We start from the raw sequence: 19,329 nt of genomic DNA, 5'->3' as shown, positions 1-19,329 counted from the left end.
CGTCACTCACATTTTGGAAACTATTCTTCTGAATTCCTCCCTAGATTCACCTTTAAAGTGATGTGTTTTGGAATTATCAGAGAGACACCAAATAACAACAACGCATTTTGATGATATATCTGGATTGCAGATTGTATTTGATATATAAATTAAGTGAATAATATTTCTTCAAAATGGCGCCTGATTTGTCTGTTAGAGCCGTGTGGTCACATGCGCCAGTCAGAGAGGAAACTGCAGTTCAACAATCATGTGCGCCCCGTGGATTGAAATAAAACGACAGAATGTGGTTTTATACATGATAGAAATGATTTATCGTTGAGTACACTTATAAAATGTAAATTATAAAATGTCACGCTTGGTTTAGCGACAGTGTTGACTGATCTTTCAACTTTCACCTACAACCCCCCCCACACTTTGACAGAATAACGGCGGCCTGTGGGGGCAGCAGTGCGCCGGTGTGGCGGTAAATCTGCCGGAGAAGGAAGAAGAAGCAGAAGAAATAATGGCTGCCTCCATACAACGCTTAACTAAGACGTTGTACAGTCTATCACCTTCACTTATTCGTCCATTACGACAGTATCAGGTATTACATTTAACTCAGCTGTTTATATACCAATTCTCCGGTTAATTTATATGTGTTTGGTTTGCACGAAGGGTTTTATATACTGCGGTCAGAGGACACGCTGGTAGTTAACCCAGAGAGCCGGGATGGTGTCGTGGTCACTAAAGGTTATTTATGTATTTGTACAGGTTATTTAGCGACAGTGTCTGAATGGAAAGGCCATTTTAAATTGACAATTCATAAATGTTTACTTGGGCGTTGAGCATCAGTAAGAGCTCTGCACAGCAGGGCTCCTGTCCCGGATGTTGTGATCAGAGCTGGTCAAAGGACACAACTCCATTACTTCAGTCAAAGTATAGATACTCGTGGTAAAATATTATTCCAGGACATGTGCAAGTTGTTCACTCAGATTTTTACTTGAGTTAAAGTACTGGAGTACATGATTTTAAAAATACTTCAGTACAAAAAGTAAAATTTTGCGTTTTTGTCAATGTATTGTTGTGTTGTCCAGCAGTGTGTTTACAAAACCTAATGACCCTGAAAACACCTACTGTCTGTAGAACAGAAATCTTGTACATTGTGATACTTACCACATGGACAGCCGTTGTTGTTTTCATATGTCCGTCTCTTTGGCCAGTGATGAAGTTTGGTCGTGATAAACAAGACAAACATAATCTTTCTTTCTTTACTAAAACATCGTTAGACCTGCCACAGTTTAGGAGTTGGCTGTGATTGGTTTTCCTTTGTGATGATCACAATGTATAGGCTATCATATTTTCAAAATAAAATAAAATAAATTTCTCTGACTAAAAGCTGTTTCAAAGTAAGAGTCCTTTATAGAAATGTAGTGGGGTGAAAATTACTAATTACTAGTAGTAATATTTGTCTTTGAACTGTATTAGGAGTAAAAGTCAGAAGTTTACAAACAAAGTAATACAAAAGTAAAGAATAGATACTCAGAAAATATACTGAAGTACAGTACTCAAGTAAATGTACTTAGTTAATATGCACATGTGGTTGTGATGCTGACTTTGTTGTGTATTCAGTCCTGCGTACAGAGGCTGCCTGTGAGACCATGGCCCTCTGCGTTCATACCTCCACGCCACTCTTTCTGTAAAGCAGCTTCGCTGCAGGATGAGGACGCTGCTGAGGCCGCTGAGGCTGTTGAGGCCGTTGAGGCTGTCTCCCGCTACAAGGACAGACCCTGGGATTACCTGGAGAGTGAAGGTACATAAAGGAAAATCTGGTCTCATCTTTAGCCCTCACATGTGACTTTACAGTGTAATTCTTTCCCCTGACAGAGTACATAGAGAAGTATGGAACCAACACAGTGTGGGCAGGCTACAGGAGGAACCACAAAGGAGGCATTCCCCCACAGAAGACACGCAAGACCTGCATTGTAAAGTTTCTACATTAACCCACCACTGATACTTCACGTCAGTTATAATACAGTTATAATACAGTTTTAACATTAACAGTGTTTCTGTTTCTGTAGCGAGGAGACAAGATATGTGGAAACCCCTGTCCGATATGTCGAGACCCCAACGTTATTATCCACCATCAGGTGGGTCATCGTCTCTGTCACTAACAGCCTCACAGCACATTAACACACACTACATGGTAGTTTACTGTCAGTCTACTGTCGGACACCAGAGGGTTTTCATTCTCACCAAACACTTAACACTCATGTTCCTGGTGCTTTAACGTGCGACTCATACCAGACACCCAGTTCATGAAACACAGACTTGTATATAACTTCTTCAGCACTTATTTAAATGAAACCCGCTGACAGAATCAGCTCTGTAGAGTTTCCTTTAAAAGACCAGGATTTGATTCATTCATCTTCCTTCCTCTGAGTATAAAATAAGTTAATCTAGTCATCACTGTCTATTATGGAAAACTGTGATCTTGACCAGTAACTGATGTGATTGTGCAGCAGCTTCGTGTTTCCTCCTGTGGTCTCTAACTCACACCTTGTCCTGTAGAATGTGAAGCTGCTGCAGCAGTTCATCAGCCCCCACACCGGACTGGTGTTTGACCCCACTCGGACCGGTAAGTCCCCAGGTCGTCACGGTCACCATGTTTTTCCTGGCTGATCACCAGGCGGCTCACGCTCTGACGGTTCTGTCTCCAGGTGTGTGTATGAAGCAGCAGAAGAATCTGAACAAGGCCATCGACGCAGCTCGAGATCACGGTACATAAGCCCCTCCCACCTCCCTGCTTTTCTATTTGTCTTTTGAACCTGAATATTTTAAGAGCGAAACGCAACTGGAGCCTGTAGTTACTGTAAATGTGACTCAGAGCTGAGGTCTGTGCTACGAAGCAGGATCTGAGGTTATCGAGGTAACTTCGGGTTTAACTCTGGGTTTTCAGGCCTACAGCACCGGTTCGTTCGTTGCCAGGGTAAATCACCATGGTAACTGATGCTGAACTCCTAACCTACTCCTGAGCCAGGTGATCAACACGATGTTATTTTCATAATGAAAAGTTATCGTGGGGACGTTGAACTTGCTTCGCAGCACAGGCCTCAGGAGCCACGTCACCTGACACTGAAACACCTGGGACACACACAGGTGTTCGCAGGTGTACAGGTGAGTCCTCCCTCACTGAGCTGAAGGGATTTCTCCGACCAGGCGTCACTAACACCTCTCGTCCTCTCTCAGGTTTTCTTCCCTTTCAAATTCCATTTGTGGAATTTTCGGGAGAGGACTTCAACAACTCCCATGATGCAGTGGGGTCCACGCCACCTGCCTCGTTCTTAACCTCTGGTGACACCTGGTATAAATGGTATGGGGAAGTGACGCCCGATGAGAGTGAAGTTGCTAAAGTCAAGAAGAAATACAAAGCTTACTTAAAGTGACGGCGACCCGGCGCTCGTCCCGTCATGTGACCTCAGTTCTCTCTAACTCTGTTGTCCGTACGTTTCCACCGTGTTTTCATGTCCCACAGTTACACTCATAAAAATTCCAAAATAAAACCATGTGATGAAAAATGGATTTTATTGTTTGGCTTCTGTAGCTGTCGACCACAGATCATTATCAGGACATTTTTAATGTTAGATTAACACTCCAGTATCTGTCCAGCTGCAACCTGTGACTCGGACGTGAAGACCGGTCCAGATGTGGTGAAGGTAGCCGATGATGGAGGGACACGGTGCAGCGCGGCAGCGTGTCCTCTGAGTGATCACGGGTTGACCTTGTTGACCATGGTCTCTCCCAGCGCCTCCAGCACCTCCCGCTTGTAGTCGTCGAAGTCTCCGTCGATCTGGTTGACGGAGGAATCCTCCACCACCCACATCTGACACTGAGTCTCTGTGATGAGCCGGGCGTCGTGACTCACGATGATCACAGCTGGACAACGAGGGACAGCGTGTTAACATTTAATCTATTTAAAGATAAATCAGTTCTGCTTCATCAATGCAAACATCTGACTTGAATCTCGTTACTGTCATTTTATATAGTTCCATATTTGCAGATGTAGATATCGATATCTATCTAGAGATAGATCTATATATATATATATATATATATATATATATATATATAAAAAACATATCAGTGTGGACGAAGTCTCCATCAGCCTCTTACCTCCTTTGTATTCATTGATGGCCTCCGATAGAGCGTCGATTGACTCGATGTCCAGGTTGTTGGTGGGTTCATCCTGTGAGAGACGGAGACAGTTAGGAGGATTCACTGGGACAGATCCATGAGGAGTCCCGACTCTCCTGTCCTCAACTCAAACATTAAACGTGTAGATGGAAACTTTCTCCTGTGTTTCTATAAACCAAGTTATTCTTGTTGATTCGATCTTGTTTTTATCACTTTGTGAAAAACTTTTTAAAGTCTGGAATCCCCTCCCCCTCCATTGTCCCACAGTCCAGCTCAAGAACTAAACTGTTAAACTTACATGGACTGTAGCTGCTGCACCGTCCGTTACTCACTGTTCTGTTTGCAAACACATAAAAAATAAAAGTAGAAAAGCGTGTGGTACTCACCAGGATCAGGACATCAGGCTGACGACACGCCAGCTCCGCAAACACCACCCTCGCCTTCTGGCCCCCTGTCAGAGACCAGATCCAGACTCACGGTTAGGAAACGTCTCCGCCGCCGCCGGCGACAGTGAACGTGCGACGGTTCGTGTTCTTACCGGACAGTTTGGAGATCTGGATGGTGTGGGCGTGGCTCTCCAGGCCGAAGCGACCCAGGCACTTCCTGCCGTCCTGGTAGGGCAGGTTGAAGTTCCTCATCAGGTACTCTGTGGCGGTCTCCTCCATCTTCAGCTGGTCTGCATACTGCTGGTTGAAGAAGCCAACTTTCTGCAGGCAGACAGGACATGAGGTCACAACTGGTCTCCATGGAAACGGACCAACATCAATCTTTATTCTTGCTGATCAGTCCCTCCACGAGTTCACAGGCTCTTTTTGGGATCGTTGAAATACCTGATTTCACAGCAGCTTTTCTTAACAACTGGAAAGTTTTTAAAAGTTTCTTTTGCAATGAAACTGCAGGAGAAAATAAAAACTGCAAAAATTGTTGCTATTTTATTAATTATATTAATTATTATTAGTTTCATCAGAGTGAAGGATGGATGAAAACATGTTTCCTATCTTTTCATCTTCACTGATTAACCATTTACTCACGTAGCTCAGAGGCGACCATCTGTTAAGGTGGAATGTTTTCTTCAGTGTTACTTGATGCATGTTTGACGTTTGAGAATCAATCAATACACCTTAAATATATATATCAATACGACCATGTGTTTTATCAGCTCTCTCACTGACAGACACGATCGGATCTTCAGGTTCTTAAAATGTAGATAAACATCAACGTGATCATGTGACTGTAGAACAGAAGCAACAGCTGCAGCTGTGATAAAAAACTTTAACCCGCTTGATTAATTGATAGAAACGTTATAAAAACCAACACTGGAACAGTAAAGACGTTTTGTTCCTGCAGACAAACTGTACCGGTCCTGACAACAGCTGCTCAGTGTCAACACAAGAACAGGATCTCACTCACCAGACGATGGTTCTTCCTCATTTCTCCTTTAGTCTAAAACACAAAAGACAAACTCCAGTTATGTTCTGTTGATGTTTCTAACCGACACCGACTCTCTGATGTTCTCAATATGGAACATTCTCCGCATGTTTTAGGAAAATGAAAACGCACTTACAGGGTTTAACTTCCCGGTGAGCAGCAGCAGCAGCGTACTCTTCCCAACGCCATTGGGTCCAACTATACAGACTGGAGGAAAGAAGACGGCGACGTCAGCAATTATCTCAGTTATAGACTCCCCCCCCCCCCCCCCCCCCCCCGAACACGTCCATGTTCAGACAGGAAGTTCACTTACTCCTGGAGTCCATGTCGATACCGAAGTCCACGTTCTTGAAGAGAGGCTTATGACTCTCGTAGCCGAAGTCGACACCTGTGCAGAGAAACCAGAGTCACACAAGGTGCCAGGAAGATGATGAAGAGGATGATGAAGATGAAGCAGCTGGTACATTATGTCCTCTCACTCACGTGATCCCTCCACCAGCTCAGTCTTTACACTTTGTCAACATAAAGATACAGAAACCATGATTCCTGTCAGCACACGCTCACCTGATCTGTTCACCTGACACATGGAGGAAGGACGTCTTCATATATATTTATATATAAATATATATAAAACCCTGTTCACATCAAAGTCTGCAGGTTTCACAGGTTAAACATGAACACGGGGAGCGATGATGTCATGCGGCTACAGAGAAGGCGTGAGCGTCTGTTAGCGTGTCGAGTCTCCGTGTGAGTGACTGAAACTACAGCTAAGGATATGAGATAAAGATATCTGAGCGTGGGAGACACGAGGGAACGGTGAAGATGCATCATGGACGAATGTGTTAATCAGAACGGAGTTGGTGAATGTGCAAGAAAACTTTCATGTTGTAATAACAAATACAAAATGTATTCAGCAACGAGAGCGGAGCCGAACGTCGGAGGGTTTTTGTAGGGGGATGAAATCTGTGGTGAAACAATGCAGCACATTAATCTTTCTCTCTCCCTCACTTCTTCCCTGTGATCAGCTCAGACTCAGGCTGCAGCTGCAGCAGATGTTCTTACTGTGAAGTCCCAGGATGGGCGGAGAGAGCGGAGGCGGGTTGGGGAAGGTGAACTTGACGGTGTATTCTTTAGGCCTCTTCAGCAGCTCTGTGGCGTCCTGGCTCTCCTCCTCCTGACCTCCTTTCTTCTTGCCCTTCTGCTGCTTCCTGGTCAGAGCCTCTTTAGTCTGTTTCTCCTGAGAGGAAACAGTCGGAGGAAAAGGAACACGAGCAGAACCATCAGCGGACATGATGGATTTAATTTCACTGTTGAGTCCAGGTCAAGCTGTAGAGAAGTCTTTAAAGTCGTACTCACAGCCTGTTTGGTTGACTTGCCACCAGCCTTCAGGTCTTTGAGCTTCTTCTCCTGCTTGTCGTACTGTTTCTGCAGCTCCTTCTGCTTCTGCACGTACATCTTCTTGAAGGTCACTTCAGGAAAAGCAAGAAGAACAACAGTTTTTAACCCAGACCAGAAATCTATTCATTATCTGCTTATTCAATTCCAGCTGCGAGCTACAGGAATATATAATAACACCACAGATATCACACGATCCAGCTGCTCCACAGGTTGAAGTTTGACTGATTAATTAAAGGAGATATTTTCCTGCTCAGAGGAAATTAACTCTTTAAACTGACAACAACCAAACAGAGTGAAAACAATGATCTTAATGGGAATTTAAAGGTTCTGTAAACGAGGTTTTAAAAATTAAAATAGCAGCAAACATCCATATAAATATAATAAATATAATATATGTAGATAGAGTGGAGTAATGGCGTCCTGCTCCGTCAGTGTCAGCGGATCAGTCTAAGAGTGAATTTCTTTCCCAGTCTGACCATGGAGCAGATGCTACCACTGGTGGATACTCACAGTAGTTCCCTCTGTAGTAGTAGAGCTTCTGGTTGTCTAAGTGGATGATATCCGTACACACATCATCCAGGAAACTCTGGTCGTGGGAGACGATGAGGAGAGTCTTCTTCCAGCCTTGAAGGTAGCTGGAAGCAGAGGAGAGAGAGAGAGAGAGAGAGAGAGAGAGAGAGAGTTACAGAGCCACTTCTTCCTCCTTTATAACACTGCAGCAGGTGGAGGCGTGTCCCTCGGTCCCTCCAGGATGACGCAGCTAAAACACCTGATGTCTCGGCAGCTTTTCTTTTTTGCATTGAAACTGCAGGAGAAAATATAAAGTTGCTGCTATTTTCATTAAAAATAATAATTATAATAATAATAATTTGTTAAAAATCAAAGGCAACTTATTCCAGTGAGAATAGATCCAGGTGGTGACTCAGTCTTCACAACAGATTAATCAATTTATCAATTTATAACATCTTTTGATCTTCACTAATTAACCATTTAATCACTGAGCAGCTCAGAGGCGACAGCAGCTACCTCCATCTTTTAAGGTGGAATGTTTTCTTCAATGTTACTTGATGCATGTTTGACATTTGGAAATCAATCAATACACCTTAAATGTCACCATGACTCTGAACATGTGTTTTATCAGCTCTACATGACGGACTCTTTATTGATGATTTCTGATCAAGTTTGCAGAGAAGTTGACGATTGGACAAAGTGCAATGAGAAGAGAATTCTAATTATTGCGACTTATTGTTATTATTGGACTGAAACTCACTTCCTCATCCACAAATCTTCCCATGTTGAATCCTCGTTAAGAAACGACCATTATCAAATTCACTGGATTCAGGGAAGTGCATTAGATTTAAAAAGTAAATAAATCTTTATACTTGTTGAGCCAGATGACGGCGTTCAGGTCCAGGTGGTTTGTGGGTTCGTCCAGCATCAGCAGTGTGGGTTCCATGAACAGAGCTCTGTGGGCGCAGAGAGGAAGCGTGAGAGTCTGACGGGTTGAAGACGACCTGATCCATCAGGTGATCTGTGATGACGTCTGTGATGACGTACCTGGCGAGGGAAACTCTCATCCTCCACCCTCCTGAAAACCTCTTGGTGGGTCTGTTCTGCATCTCAGGGGTGAAGGACAAACCAGCCAGGATCCGTCTGGCTTTGGCCTCAGCTGCTGCAGCTCCGATCGCCCTCAGCTCCTCATACACCTGAGGGAGGGGGGGGGGAGGGGGGGGGGGGGGAGGGGGGGGGGAGGGGGGGGGGGGGGGGGGGGGGGGAGCACTCAGTACGTTCACATGCACAAGACGAGGCCAGAACCTCGTATCTGTGTGGACATATCGTCAAATCCTGATTTTATATCTGACAAAATCAATCAGAGAGAGATGGATGGATGAATGGACGGATGAATAAATAAATGAATGGATGGATGGACGGATGGACGGATGGATGAATGGATGGATGGATGAATGAATAGATTGGATGGATGGATGGATGAATAGATTGGATGGATGGATGGACGGATGAATAAATAAATGGATGAATGGATGGGTGGATGGATGGATGAATAGATTGGATGGATGGATGGATGGATGGATGAATGATGAATGGATGGATGGATGGATGGATGGACGGATGGATGGATGAATAGATTGGATGGATGGATGGATGAATGGACGGATGAATAAATAAATGAATGGATGGACGGATGGATGGATGGACGGATGGATGAATGGACGGATGGATGGATGATGGATGGATGGATGGATGGATGAATGGATGGATGAATGGACGGATGGATGGATGATGGATGGATGGACGGATGAATGGATGGACGGATGGATGGATGAATGGATGGGAGGATGAATGGATGGATGAATGGATGGGAGGATGGATGAATGGATGGGAGGATGGATGGATGGATGATGGATGAATGGACGGATGGACGGACGGATGAATGGATGGATGAATGGATGGATGAATGGATGGATGGGAGGATGGACGGATGGATGGATGAATGAATGGATGGATGGATGGGAGGATGGATGGACGGACGGATGGACGGATGGATGAATGGACGGATGGATGAATGGATGGATGATTGATGGATGGATGAATGGATGGATGGGAGGATGGATGATTGATGGATGGATGAATGGATGAATGGATGGATGGGAGGATGGATGGACGGACGGATGGACGGATGGATGAATGGACGGATGGACGGATGGATGGATGATTGATGGATGGATGAATGGATGGATGGGAGGATGGATGATTGATGGATGGATGAATGGATGGATGGATGGATGGATGGGAGGATGGATGATTGATGGATGGATGAATGGATGGATGGATGGGAGGATGAATGGATGGATGGATGAATGGATGGATGGATGAATGGATGAATGGATGGATGGATGGATGGACAGACTGACTCACCTTCTCCAGCCTCTCAGCCACGCTGTCCTCTCCCTTCTCCAGACGAGCCTGCAGCTGTCTCTCCTCCTCCAGCAGCTTCAGACGGCGAGTGTCTGCCTTCAGCACCGCCTGCACCGCCGGCGTGTCATCAGCCACCACCTCTGACAGAAACACACGGCAGGGACAGAGTCAGCGAGCGGCGGCGGCGTGGACAGAGACAGAGGCGATGGACGGTCACTTACCCTGTTCACACAGCAGCACGTCGATGTTGGGGGGGATACTCAGAGCTCTGTTGGCTATGTGCTTCAGTAACGTCGTCTTTCCTTTGCTGAGAGACGAGAACCCTGGATCAGTGATCACTAATGTGCAGGTGACACCAGGTGACACCAGGTGACACCAGGTGAACAGAACACCTGAGGTTTTCTACTTAAGGTTTAATTTGTCCTGAGCTGAGCTCGTTAAGGCGGCTCTCGTCAGAGTGAAGGAACAGAGTCACAGGAGTGAAAGACGCTGGTTTCACTGAATGTTTGAATGTTTTCAATATGAACCAAAACTATAAAAACAATAATTATTAATAATTAATTGTTATTAGTTCAAACAGATTGTGTTTGTCTGATGCATTTACACATAAATACAGATAATAAATATTTTAATAACTAAATGTTCAGTCCTGAAGAAGAAACAAACGTTTACAAACAAACACATTGATTTTAATCTCAGTGTCACGAATAAATCAGTGACTTCAGGATTTTTGCAGCAGCTTTTCTTAAAAGTTGCGACGAATGTTTTCAGATGTTTTTATGCCATAAAACTTCTGTCTTTTCTTGTGTGACTAATAAAAAACCGAAGGCAACTAGATCCAGTGAGAATGAATGGGAGGGTCAGTGGCGACTCAGTCTTCACAAATCTTAAAGAGGAAAACAAAAAGGTGTTCACCCGTTGGGTCCGACCAAACCGTATCTTCTCCCGGCCACAATCAGCAGGTCGGCGTTGACGAACAGCTCCTTGCCGTGAGCAGAGATGCTGAACCTCTCCAGCTGAAGCACACACAGCAGATTGTGTAACGCAACACGTTCACAGATGTTCAATCACTGAGTCAGAGACGACGGCGTCAGTATCTGACCTTGATGTCGGAGGCGTTCTCCAGCATCGCCTGTCTGGACGACATCTCCGCCTGGGAGATGGAGAAGTCTCCCTCCAAGGCGTTCTGAGCACGAACACTGGCCACCTGTCGCTCGTACTCCATCTGCAACGATACACACCCACACAGAACCCACTGAGAACCCACGAGAACCCGCTGAGAACCAGAACAGAACCCACTGAGAACCAGAACAGAACCCACGCAGCATCATCCTGTTCATCCTGTCAGATGTAACAGAACCAGATCCAGAGAAGACAGTTGTTTTAATCACCAGTTAAACAGCTGATCGTTGTTCTGATGAATCAGTTTTCCACATGCTTCATAAAACGTCACGACAGTGAAAAATACTCGATAAGAAAAAGTTTTCTGACCCCGAGAGATTCAGTGTTAAAGGTCATTTCAAGGATTTTAACTTGAACTCTGATCAGCTGTTTGTCTGACCTTGGACGCATGAATATTCTGTTCTGTGTGTGTGTGTGTGTGTGTGTGTGTGTGTGTGTGTGTGTGGTTATGAACAGTGTGTGTATCTGTAGTTTAATGCCCCTCTCACCTGCGCAGGTGCTGCAGATGGAAAAGAGCTGAATGTGATACGAGCCTCTTCTCTCTCTCCTCTAACACTTTAGTTTTCACTCAGTTGAAATGAAAGATTAAAGATTTAAAATCTGTTTCCCTCCCTCCAGGATTCACAGACTGTTTTAGGCTCGTTGCAGCTGAAACATCTGATTTCACAGCTTTTATTAAAAAATACAAGGTTTTTTGCCGCCATCTTTTTTTGGTGATTGGACGACAATGCAAGGTCGCGCAGAGTCCACAGGGATTGGTTGTATTTGCGTTAATCATGGCGACCCCTGGACGGACTGTGACGACGGCGCCTGAAAGAAAAAAGCCGATGTCTGGGAGCCGCAGCTGTTTTCACACTCGTGTACAACAGGTGGAGAAACTGACTACACCACCACGGCACGTAGTGATTACCTGTTTCTTCTTCTTCTTCTTCTCCTTCTTGCTGAGGTTGGCGTACGGGTCGTCGTCCTGCTGCTTGGCCTGCTCCGCGATCACGTCCTCGGCGCTCTGGTTACAGAGGAGGAGACAGGTTAACCCACTGACCCGGCACAGAGCGGCAGAGGACAGAGCTCAGTGGAGGACAAACGTACCATCATCGTGTCGCCTCGGTCGCTGTCCTCCTCCTCCTCGTCCTCGCTGCGCGGCCGCTCCGCAGGTTTCCCTCTCTACAGAGACACAGTTAAATCACATCACTGTTGTGAACGTCAGGATCAGAACCGACGACTGAGCCTGAGCCCATCACTCGCCTTGTGCTGATCTTTCTTCCCCTTCTTCGGCTTCTCGTCCTCGTTTTCTGGAGACTAGAGGACGATTATTCAAAGATTAGAAACATATTTTATCAAAGTGAGAGTAAAGAGACAGAAAAGTGACTCCGCCTCCAGAACAAATTAATATAATAAATAATTAATGATCTTCAGCTCGGACCACACTGAGTCTGAACCAGTGACCTGATGCAGAATGTGTGAGACACCAAGGTGTAAAAAGTGTCTGTGTTTTAAGACTAAAGCTTCTGTCAGACAAACACACCGACACGTGACCATGGAGGATGTGATGTCACCGACAGGCGACCAATGAGACGTCACCATGATTAAAACCACAGATTTCTCTGGTTTCAGAATTGATGGAAACATTTGAGAAAATGTCAGAACACGACTCGACAACATCTACAACACAGGTCCAGATGTTTTTAGAGGAAAAGAACTTTAACTTGGATCTTCAGAACCCACCTTGGACTTGGCCTCCACCTTCTTGGTCTTCTTTATAGTTTCCTCTTCCTCTTCCTCTTCCTCCTCCTCCTCCTCCTCTTCAGATGCAGCCTGTTGATTTCAAACACACACTTCACTGTAAAGTCTGCAGCGTCTGAAACGTCTGGAGACTGATTCAGTTACATGAGAGTAAAACGCCGGTCTGCGCTCCACAGCCGGCGTTTGTACGTGGATCTTATGAGTGGAACAGATGACGTAGGAAAAGAAGAAGGTTTTCCAGCTCCCACCTTCACGGGTTTAGATTTCTCTTTTCTCTTGTCCTTGTCAACCTCCTGCACCAAAGACGCACAGACATGTAGAGAAAGACCCACAGCTTTAACAGGAAGTCGGTTCATCACTGCTGCGACCACACGCCAACGAAAACACAAACTCAATTCACTGCACCACGATTGATCAGGAGCTGATCTCAGTTTAGATCGATTGATATTTAATCACTTTCCTATCTTCTTTCACGTCTCACTCCCCGAGTCAAGTTTAATACATTAATATTAACTGTGTTTTGGTGTCGACATGAGAAACAGAGGAAAACTAATCCACACACACACTGAGCAGAAGAGACGTTCAACTGTTTTAACGTCACATTTTAAATAAAAAGAGTGAAACAATCTTCTCCTTCATCATCCAGATGTTCACATTAGTGTTGAAGCTTAAACTGAACAGACCAAAGTTCAGCTGGTGAAGTTCCCGTCAAAACAACAGGAGGACGAGATCCCAGCTGATCAACCGTCTCCATGGAAACAGTACAATTTAACTGCTGTAAATTACTTAAGTTTTTTACTTAACTAAGGAAACCTTGTAAGAGATTCTGGGCAGATGCTCTCGCTCTGAATCTACGTCTAACTTCTTAAATCTATTATTATATTGATTCATTCCCCCTTTTCTTATTTCATCGATTCATTTAATGGATGTGAATGTTTCCTCTCGTCTCCTCCACAACGTTATAAAACCTTTAAACTGTTTTATCTGGTCTTTGCCGTTTATATAAAGCTGATTATTATCATTATTCATGTTATCATCGTTTCAATTCTGACAACATCCAGATCGATCAGTGAACGCCTCTTTTGTTTCGTGCCAGTTTTAAGCAACATGAAAAACAGTCCTGTACCTTTTTTTCCTCTTCTTCATCCTCGTCCTCGTCGCTCTGGCTCTGGCTGAGAGCGGCAAAGATGTTTCCACCCTGAAAGACACCAGAGATGATGTTGACGTTATTTCCCCCCCACACACACACAGACTTTCTGTGAAGACCCGCCCCCTACTCTCCCTCTGATTGGCTCCGACCCTGCACGGCGCCCTGTGCTCCTCCTCGACCGACATCACAACCATCAAACATGCCGGTGATTCAGAACGAAGAGAACTGTTGATGGTGAAACGCTCAGGTGTCCGTTACACCTGTCACTGAAAGGCCCCGCCCAGACCTGACATCATCGGCTGAGGAAAGTCTTTGTTGGTTGTGATCGATTTATTTTTGTTTTAGAAAGTCAGTTTAAAAATAACTCTTTCTCTTTTAGTCACATTTAGTTTGATAAACCTGGATCTTTATTTCTCGTCACTGAAGAGTTACCTGTCACACCTGGTTCATGCTGTTTTCTTTTCGTCAAGAACGAGCTGCAACAACTGAAGTAAAAGCACCAACGCAACAATATAAAAATACTTCAATACAAAGTAAAAGTCCTGCATTAAAAACTCGCTTTTCCCACTGACAGACGGACGGACAATAAACAATATGGCGGCTGCTCTGACTGTCGCCAGGCAGAAGATAAAAAAGAAAACATTGACACCTGACACCCAGTTATTTCTGTTATGTTGTCATGTCACTGTCTTTGTCTTTGTCTTGCTTCACCAGAAAGTAAAGTACAAGTACCTCTGATGTGTACTTCAGTCCAGCACTTGGATTAATGTACTTAGTTACTGGGTGAGATCCTGACCCACATGTTCAGTGGAGACCTGTCTGACCCGGATCTTAAAGACTTGTCCAGGTTCTGAGTCTCAGATCTGGCGTGAAGCCGCTCACGCTCAGTCTGTGACAAAAGGCGCGACGAAGAAGTTCGTGAGCAACTGAGTGAAAACATTCAGACGCAGCCGATGTGAAAACGTAGTTTGGGTTCATGTGAAGAGTCGGGACAGGTGACGCAGTGTCAGGTAATGACAAACCTTATTCTTCTTGTTTCCTTTACTGGGGAGCGTCACTGTGGAAAGAGAAGCACAATGAACAATGAGCCGACGCGGAACAGATCACAGATATTCAGCCGTGAGGATCAGAGCGGCGGCGCCGTACCTGGCTCCTCCTCCTCGTCACTTGCTTGCACCGAGAGCTTTTTCAGCTTCACCATGACATCGTCGTCATCATCGCCCTCATCTGCATCTCCACCTTTTCCTTTCCGCCGGTCTTTCTTCTTCTTCTGAGGCTGAAGAACGAAAACAACAGAGTCAGAGTCAGTGTCAGAGTCAGTGTCAGAGTCAGAGTCAGAGTCAGAGTCAGAGTCAGTGTCAGAGTCAGTGTCAGAGTCAGAGTCAGTGTCAGAGTCAGTGTCAGAGTCAGTGTCAGAGTCAGTGTCAGAGTCAGAGTCAGAGTCAGTGTCAGAGTCAGAGTCAGTGTCAGAGTCAGAGTCAGTGTCAGAGTCAGTGTCAGAGTCAGTGTCAGAGTCAGTGTCAGTGTCAGAGTCAGAGTCAGAGTCAGAGTCAGAGTCAGTGTCAGTGTCAGAGTCAGTGTCAGTGTCAGAGTCAGAGTCAGTGTCAGAGTCAGAGTCAGAGTCAGAGTCAGAGTCAGTGTCAGTGTCAGAGTCAGTGTCAGTGTCAGAGTCAGAGTCAGAGTCAGAGTCAGAGTCAGTGTCAGAGTCAGTGTCAGAGTCAGAGTCAGAGTCAGAGTCAGAGTCAGAGTCAGTGTTAGAGTCAGTGTCAGTGTCAGAGTCAGAGTCAGTGTCAGAGTCAGTGTCAGAGTCAGTGTCAGAGTCAGAGTCAGAGTCAGAGTCAGAGTCAGAGTCAGAGTCAGAGTCAGAGTCAGTGTCAGAGTCAGTGTCAGAGTCAGAGTCAGAGTCAGAGTCAGAGTCAGTGTCAGAGTCAGAGTCAGAGTCAGAGTCAGAGTCAGAGTCAGAGTCAGTCCGGAGGGAAGGTTACCTGTTTGCCTTGCGTCTCTTTCACAGCCGCCTCTTGTGCCTTCTCAGGTTTGCTATCTGTGGCGAGTTCCTCAAAGAACTGGAGAAACACATTCACACAACAGATGAGACACGTTGAGCCACAGAGGTCGAACTTCAGCTCTGAAGCAGTTTGAATCTTAACGAGCCGCTGGAAGTACTCACACTCTTTTTCCCCTTTTTATCTTTCTTCCCCTTTTTCACAGTTTTTTCTGTTGGAAGAAAATGTCAGAGAGAACCGTCACAGCAGCGTCAGACATCATGAGGTCACACTGCAGCTGAAATCAACGACCTCGGGCCGGGCGATTAATCAAACTTTATTTTCAATTATGATTTTGGCTTCCAACGATTATGAAAACAAGATAATCGATATAAAACGATTATTGTGCCTCATTGATCTTGAGCAGTCAGGAGAGACCGTGTCGTGTTCGGCTGCTGTCACACACTCACATCTGTAACTTACACTCTTTTCACTCCTAAATTATCGGGTATAAGCAGTTTTCTTTTTTTAAGACGCGAGTAAACCTGCTAATAAAAGCCGATTAAGCTCTTTTCCACGGTCACAGACGCAGTGGGGAGAGAGTGAGCTGCTAGCCGCCGAGCTAACTGGTAAAACAGATCTGTCACGTCCCAACATCAGGTTGTTGCTCCTGTCGGTGTCGGAGCTTCAGAGTGAGACGCTTCCATCTGTGATTGTGTGTTTTTAAAACTTATTTCAGGGCTCCAGCTTCACTCTTTCATCCCTGTGCCACATGTGGCCGCATCTTTATCAATCTGACAACAGACACAAACAGACAAACGTGCTGAACATTCAGTCCTACAACGACTTGCTGTGGAAAGCCAAATTGTGACTTTGGAAGTTAAAAGCACTGGATAACAAGTGCGTCCCAACAGGTTCAACAATTTTTATCTTTTTATGTTATTTTTTGCCTTAATTCTGAGAGAGACAGAGAGAGAGAGAGAGAGAGAGACAGAGAGAGAGAGACAGAGAGAGAGAGAGAGACAGAGAGAGAGAGAGAGAGAGAGAGAGAGAGAGACAGAGAGAGAGAGAGAGAGAGAGAGACAGAGAGAGAGAGAGAGGAGAGAGAGAGAGAGAGAGAGAGAGAGAGAGAGAGAGAGAGAGAGAGAGAGAGAGGATGATGTGGCGCACAGGGTTGGACTCGAACCCCGGTGCCTTCATGCCCACGCTTGTGTCCCCTGGAGACGCTTCCTGTTGTATAACTGAATGTTCAGCATGTTTGTTTACTTGCATGTGTTGTGATTTTTTTTTTTTTTGCAGTGCATGTTTTGTCAAATTGATGAAGATGTTTTCTGACATTTGCAGCGTGTTTGTGTCTTTGAATGTCTTTTCTTAAGATGCAGTGCGTTGAGCCCTCAGGGCCACCGTAGTTCACAACACCTGGACAATCTATGAGGAGGCCAGTGGTGGAGCGACACCGCACCAACACACTCTCTCTCTCTCTCTCTCTCTCTGCTGTATAAAGAGCTGCTGGTTCAACTCCATTCACACAATAGGAAGGTCAACACTCCAGCACATTAACCTCAGTCAGCACTTCCATCCTCTTTGCTTCATTTCATTTGTTTTATGAAGGTAAAGAAAGTCAAAGCTAAAAAAAGGAAAGAATAGGATCTGGTTTTACTGTGTGAGGCTGATGCTTCTTCTCACTGTCACATGTGTCACAGCAGCATTGCATCAGTCTCACAAAAGGACCGACGCACGGTGACTAGCTTTAGCTGAGATGTGCTCTGTTCAGGTCATCCTTCACTTTTCCACTAATCAGTTTAAATTAGGTTTAATATTGTGACGGTGATGCTGACGTGGACCCGTGTGTCCTTCTGTTACAACAAACTTTATTCATAAATATAGCCATTAAATACCAGCTTGTTTGTCCATACATTCCTGGCAGCAAATTATCTGTTGAAATCTACCGCATGTAAACTGCACATGCATCTCACAGCACCTGGTTAGATTAGATTTTTACACGACATGACATCATGTTAATGTTTTATTAAAACGTTTAGGGCCCTGTCCATGTAGCTAATGAATTTACTGCAATTCTAACGTGAACAGTTGAGATGTTTTGCTTAATTTTTTATTTCTTTTAATTCAATCCGAATTGATCAGAAGATGATCACGAGTCAAGACAGAGTTAAAGTATTGTGTGACTGGCTCGTGCTGTTGTCAATAAGAAGATTAGGGTTAAAAACGGAAGATTTTCAGTGGAGTCCTGCACAGCTGACACCGCATCCCGGCTACTGCTAGATTAACGCTAGCTGTGCCGCTAGCCTGCTGCTAGCCTGCTGCTAGCATTCACGTTAGCATAACATTCACGTTAGCTCACCAGCTGCCGGGGCGACTTCATCGTCCACCCACTCCGCTTCCTCTTTCGCCTTCCTGGGCATTTTGTCGCTTGAAATGTGACTTTGTGAAAACTGCGAAGCTAAAACTTTGTCCTCTTTCTATCCAGTGACGTTTATCAGCCACACACACATGTCATGCGGCCCAGTGACGTGATGATGCAGAAGCCGGGTCGCCGACAAAGTTTCTTCTTCTTCTTCTCTTGGCGGATCGTAAACCAGCTTTACAGGAGCACAGCGCCACCTAGTGTCAGCGCGTGTAATATCATGGGAGTGACGTGTAAAAGTATAAATATGAAGAATAAGAAAATAAATGTGGAAATATAAACAGGAATGAATGAAAGGATAAATAAGTAAATAATGTGGAAATATAAAGGGAAATAAATAAAACAATGAAAATATGCTTTTACCATATTGTTTTTGCTTTTACCTATTGCTTTTGCTTTTTGTATTCAAAGGGGAGCGGTCTGTCTGCAGACTGCAAGAGAGGAGTGTAACTGGAGGTTGTTCAAATCACACAGAACCACACGAGATGTCAAAACGAGATAATGTCGGCAAGATGTCAGCTCTATGAAGACAACAGCAGCTGGACACACGAGGACAAAAATGACTGTTTTTAACTTGTTTCTCTCTGATTTCAAGAATAATTGCCACTGCTGCACACTAACCCTAGAACTAAAGTTATGATCTGTAACTTTTCCACATTAAACTGTGTTATATATTTTGAGTTTTGTACTTATATTTTCCTAAATGTTTCCAGTAATTCAAACTGGGAGGAGCTTATGCTAATGGTGGTGAAAACAACAACTCCCATGATCCCACGGCATTTTATGACATCACCCAACATCTTTTGTTGTTGTTTTGATAGAGACCCTTAGAGCCAGACGTTATACTGTGTGTTTAGTTCATCTTTATCAGTTGGGTCTTTATAAGACTTATAACAGAAAATGTTAATCCTGAT

The 19,329-nt window shown here is 44.7% G+C and overlaps 2 protein-coding genes across 5 annotated transcripts; one reads left to right on the top strand and one right to left on the bottom strand.

The window, feature by feature from the left end:
• Positions 1 to 423: 423 nt before the first annotated feature.
• On the top strand, positions 424 to 3,558 carry mrps18b (mitochondrial ribosomal protein S18B). The gene is made up of 7 exons (XM_056398675.1): positions 424 to 583; positions 1,609 to 1,789; positions 1,864 to 1,961; positions 2,058 to 2,126; positions 2,548 to 2,614; positions 2,697 to 2,756; positions 3,226 to 3,558. The coding sequence occupies exons 1-7, from the start codon at positions 503 to 505 to the stop codon at positions 3,420 to 3,422; spliced, it is 753 nt and encodes a 250-aa protein (XP_056254650.1). The 5' UTR covers positions 424 to 502; the 3' UTR covers positions 3,423 to 3,558.
• On the bottom strand, positions 3,545 to 18,558 carry abcf1 (ATP-binding cassette, sub-family F (GCN20), member 1). 4 transcript variants are annotated; one of them, XM_056398670.1, is made up of 27 exons: positions 18,353 to 18,557; positions 16,176 to 16,222; positions 15,994 to 16,071; positions 15,155 to 15,284; positions 15,031 to 15,065; positions 13,985 to 14,056; positions 13,107 to 13,151; positions 12,841 to 12,930; positions 12,361 to 12,414; positions 12,205 to 12,279; positions 12,026 to 12,121; positions 11,036 to 11,158; positions 10,849 to 10,949; positions 10,155 to 10,240; positions 9,934 to 10,073; positions 8,554 to 8,702; positions 8,379 to 8,462; positions 7,507 to 7,631; positions 6,955 to 7,067; positions 6,661 to 6,835; positions 5,912 to 5,986; positions 5,735 to 5,805; positions 5,581 to 5,613; positions 4,709 to 4,877; positions 4,557 to 4,621; positions 4,150 to 4,222; positions 3,545 to 3,912 (listed from the first exon to the last, which is right to left on the bottom strand). In XM_056398670.1, the coding sequence occupies exons 1-27, from the start codon at positions 18,411 to 18,413 to the stop codon at positions 3,746 to 3,748; spliced, it is 2,532 nt and encodes an 843-aa protein (XP_056254645.1). In that variant the 5' UTR covers positions 18,414 to 18,557; the 3' UTR covers positions 3,545 to 3,745. The 4 variants fall into 4 exon arrangements, with proteins under 4 accessions (XP_056254645.1, XP_056254647.1, XP_056254646.1 ...); XM_056398672.1 differs by lacking the exon at positions 12,361 to 12,414 and having other exon boundaries at positions 18,353 to 18,558; XM_056398671.1 differs by lacking the exon at positions 13,107 to 13,151.
• Between the last annotated feature and the right edge of the window lie 771 nt (positions 18,559 to 19,329).

This window comes from Seriola aureovittata, chromosome 16, assembly GCF_021018895.1.
Source record: "Seriola aureovittata isolate HTS-2021-v1 ecotype China chromosome 16, ASM2101889v1, whole genome shotgun sequence".
NCBI classification, from domain to species: domain Eukaryota; kingdom Metazoa; phylum Chordata; class Actinopteri; order Carangiformes; family Carangidae; genus Seriola; species Seriola aureovittata.
This window is presented reverse-complemented; position numbering and strand designations above follow the sequence as displayed.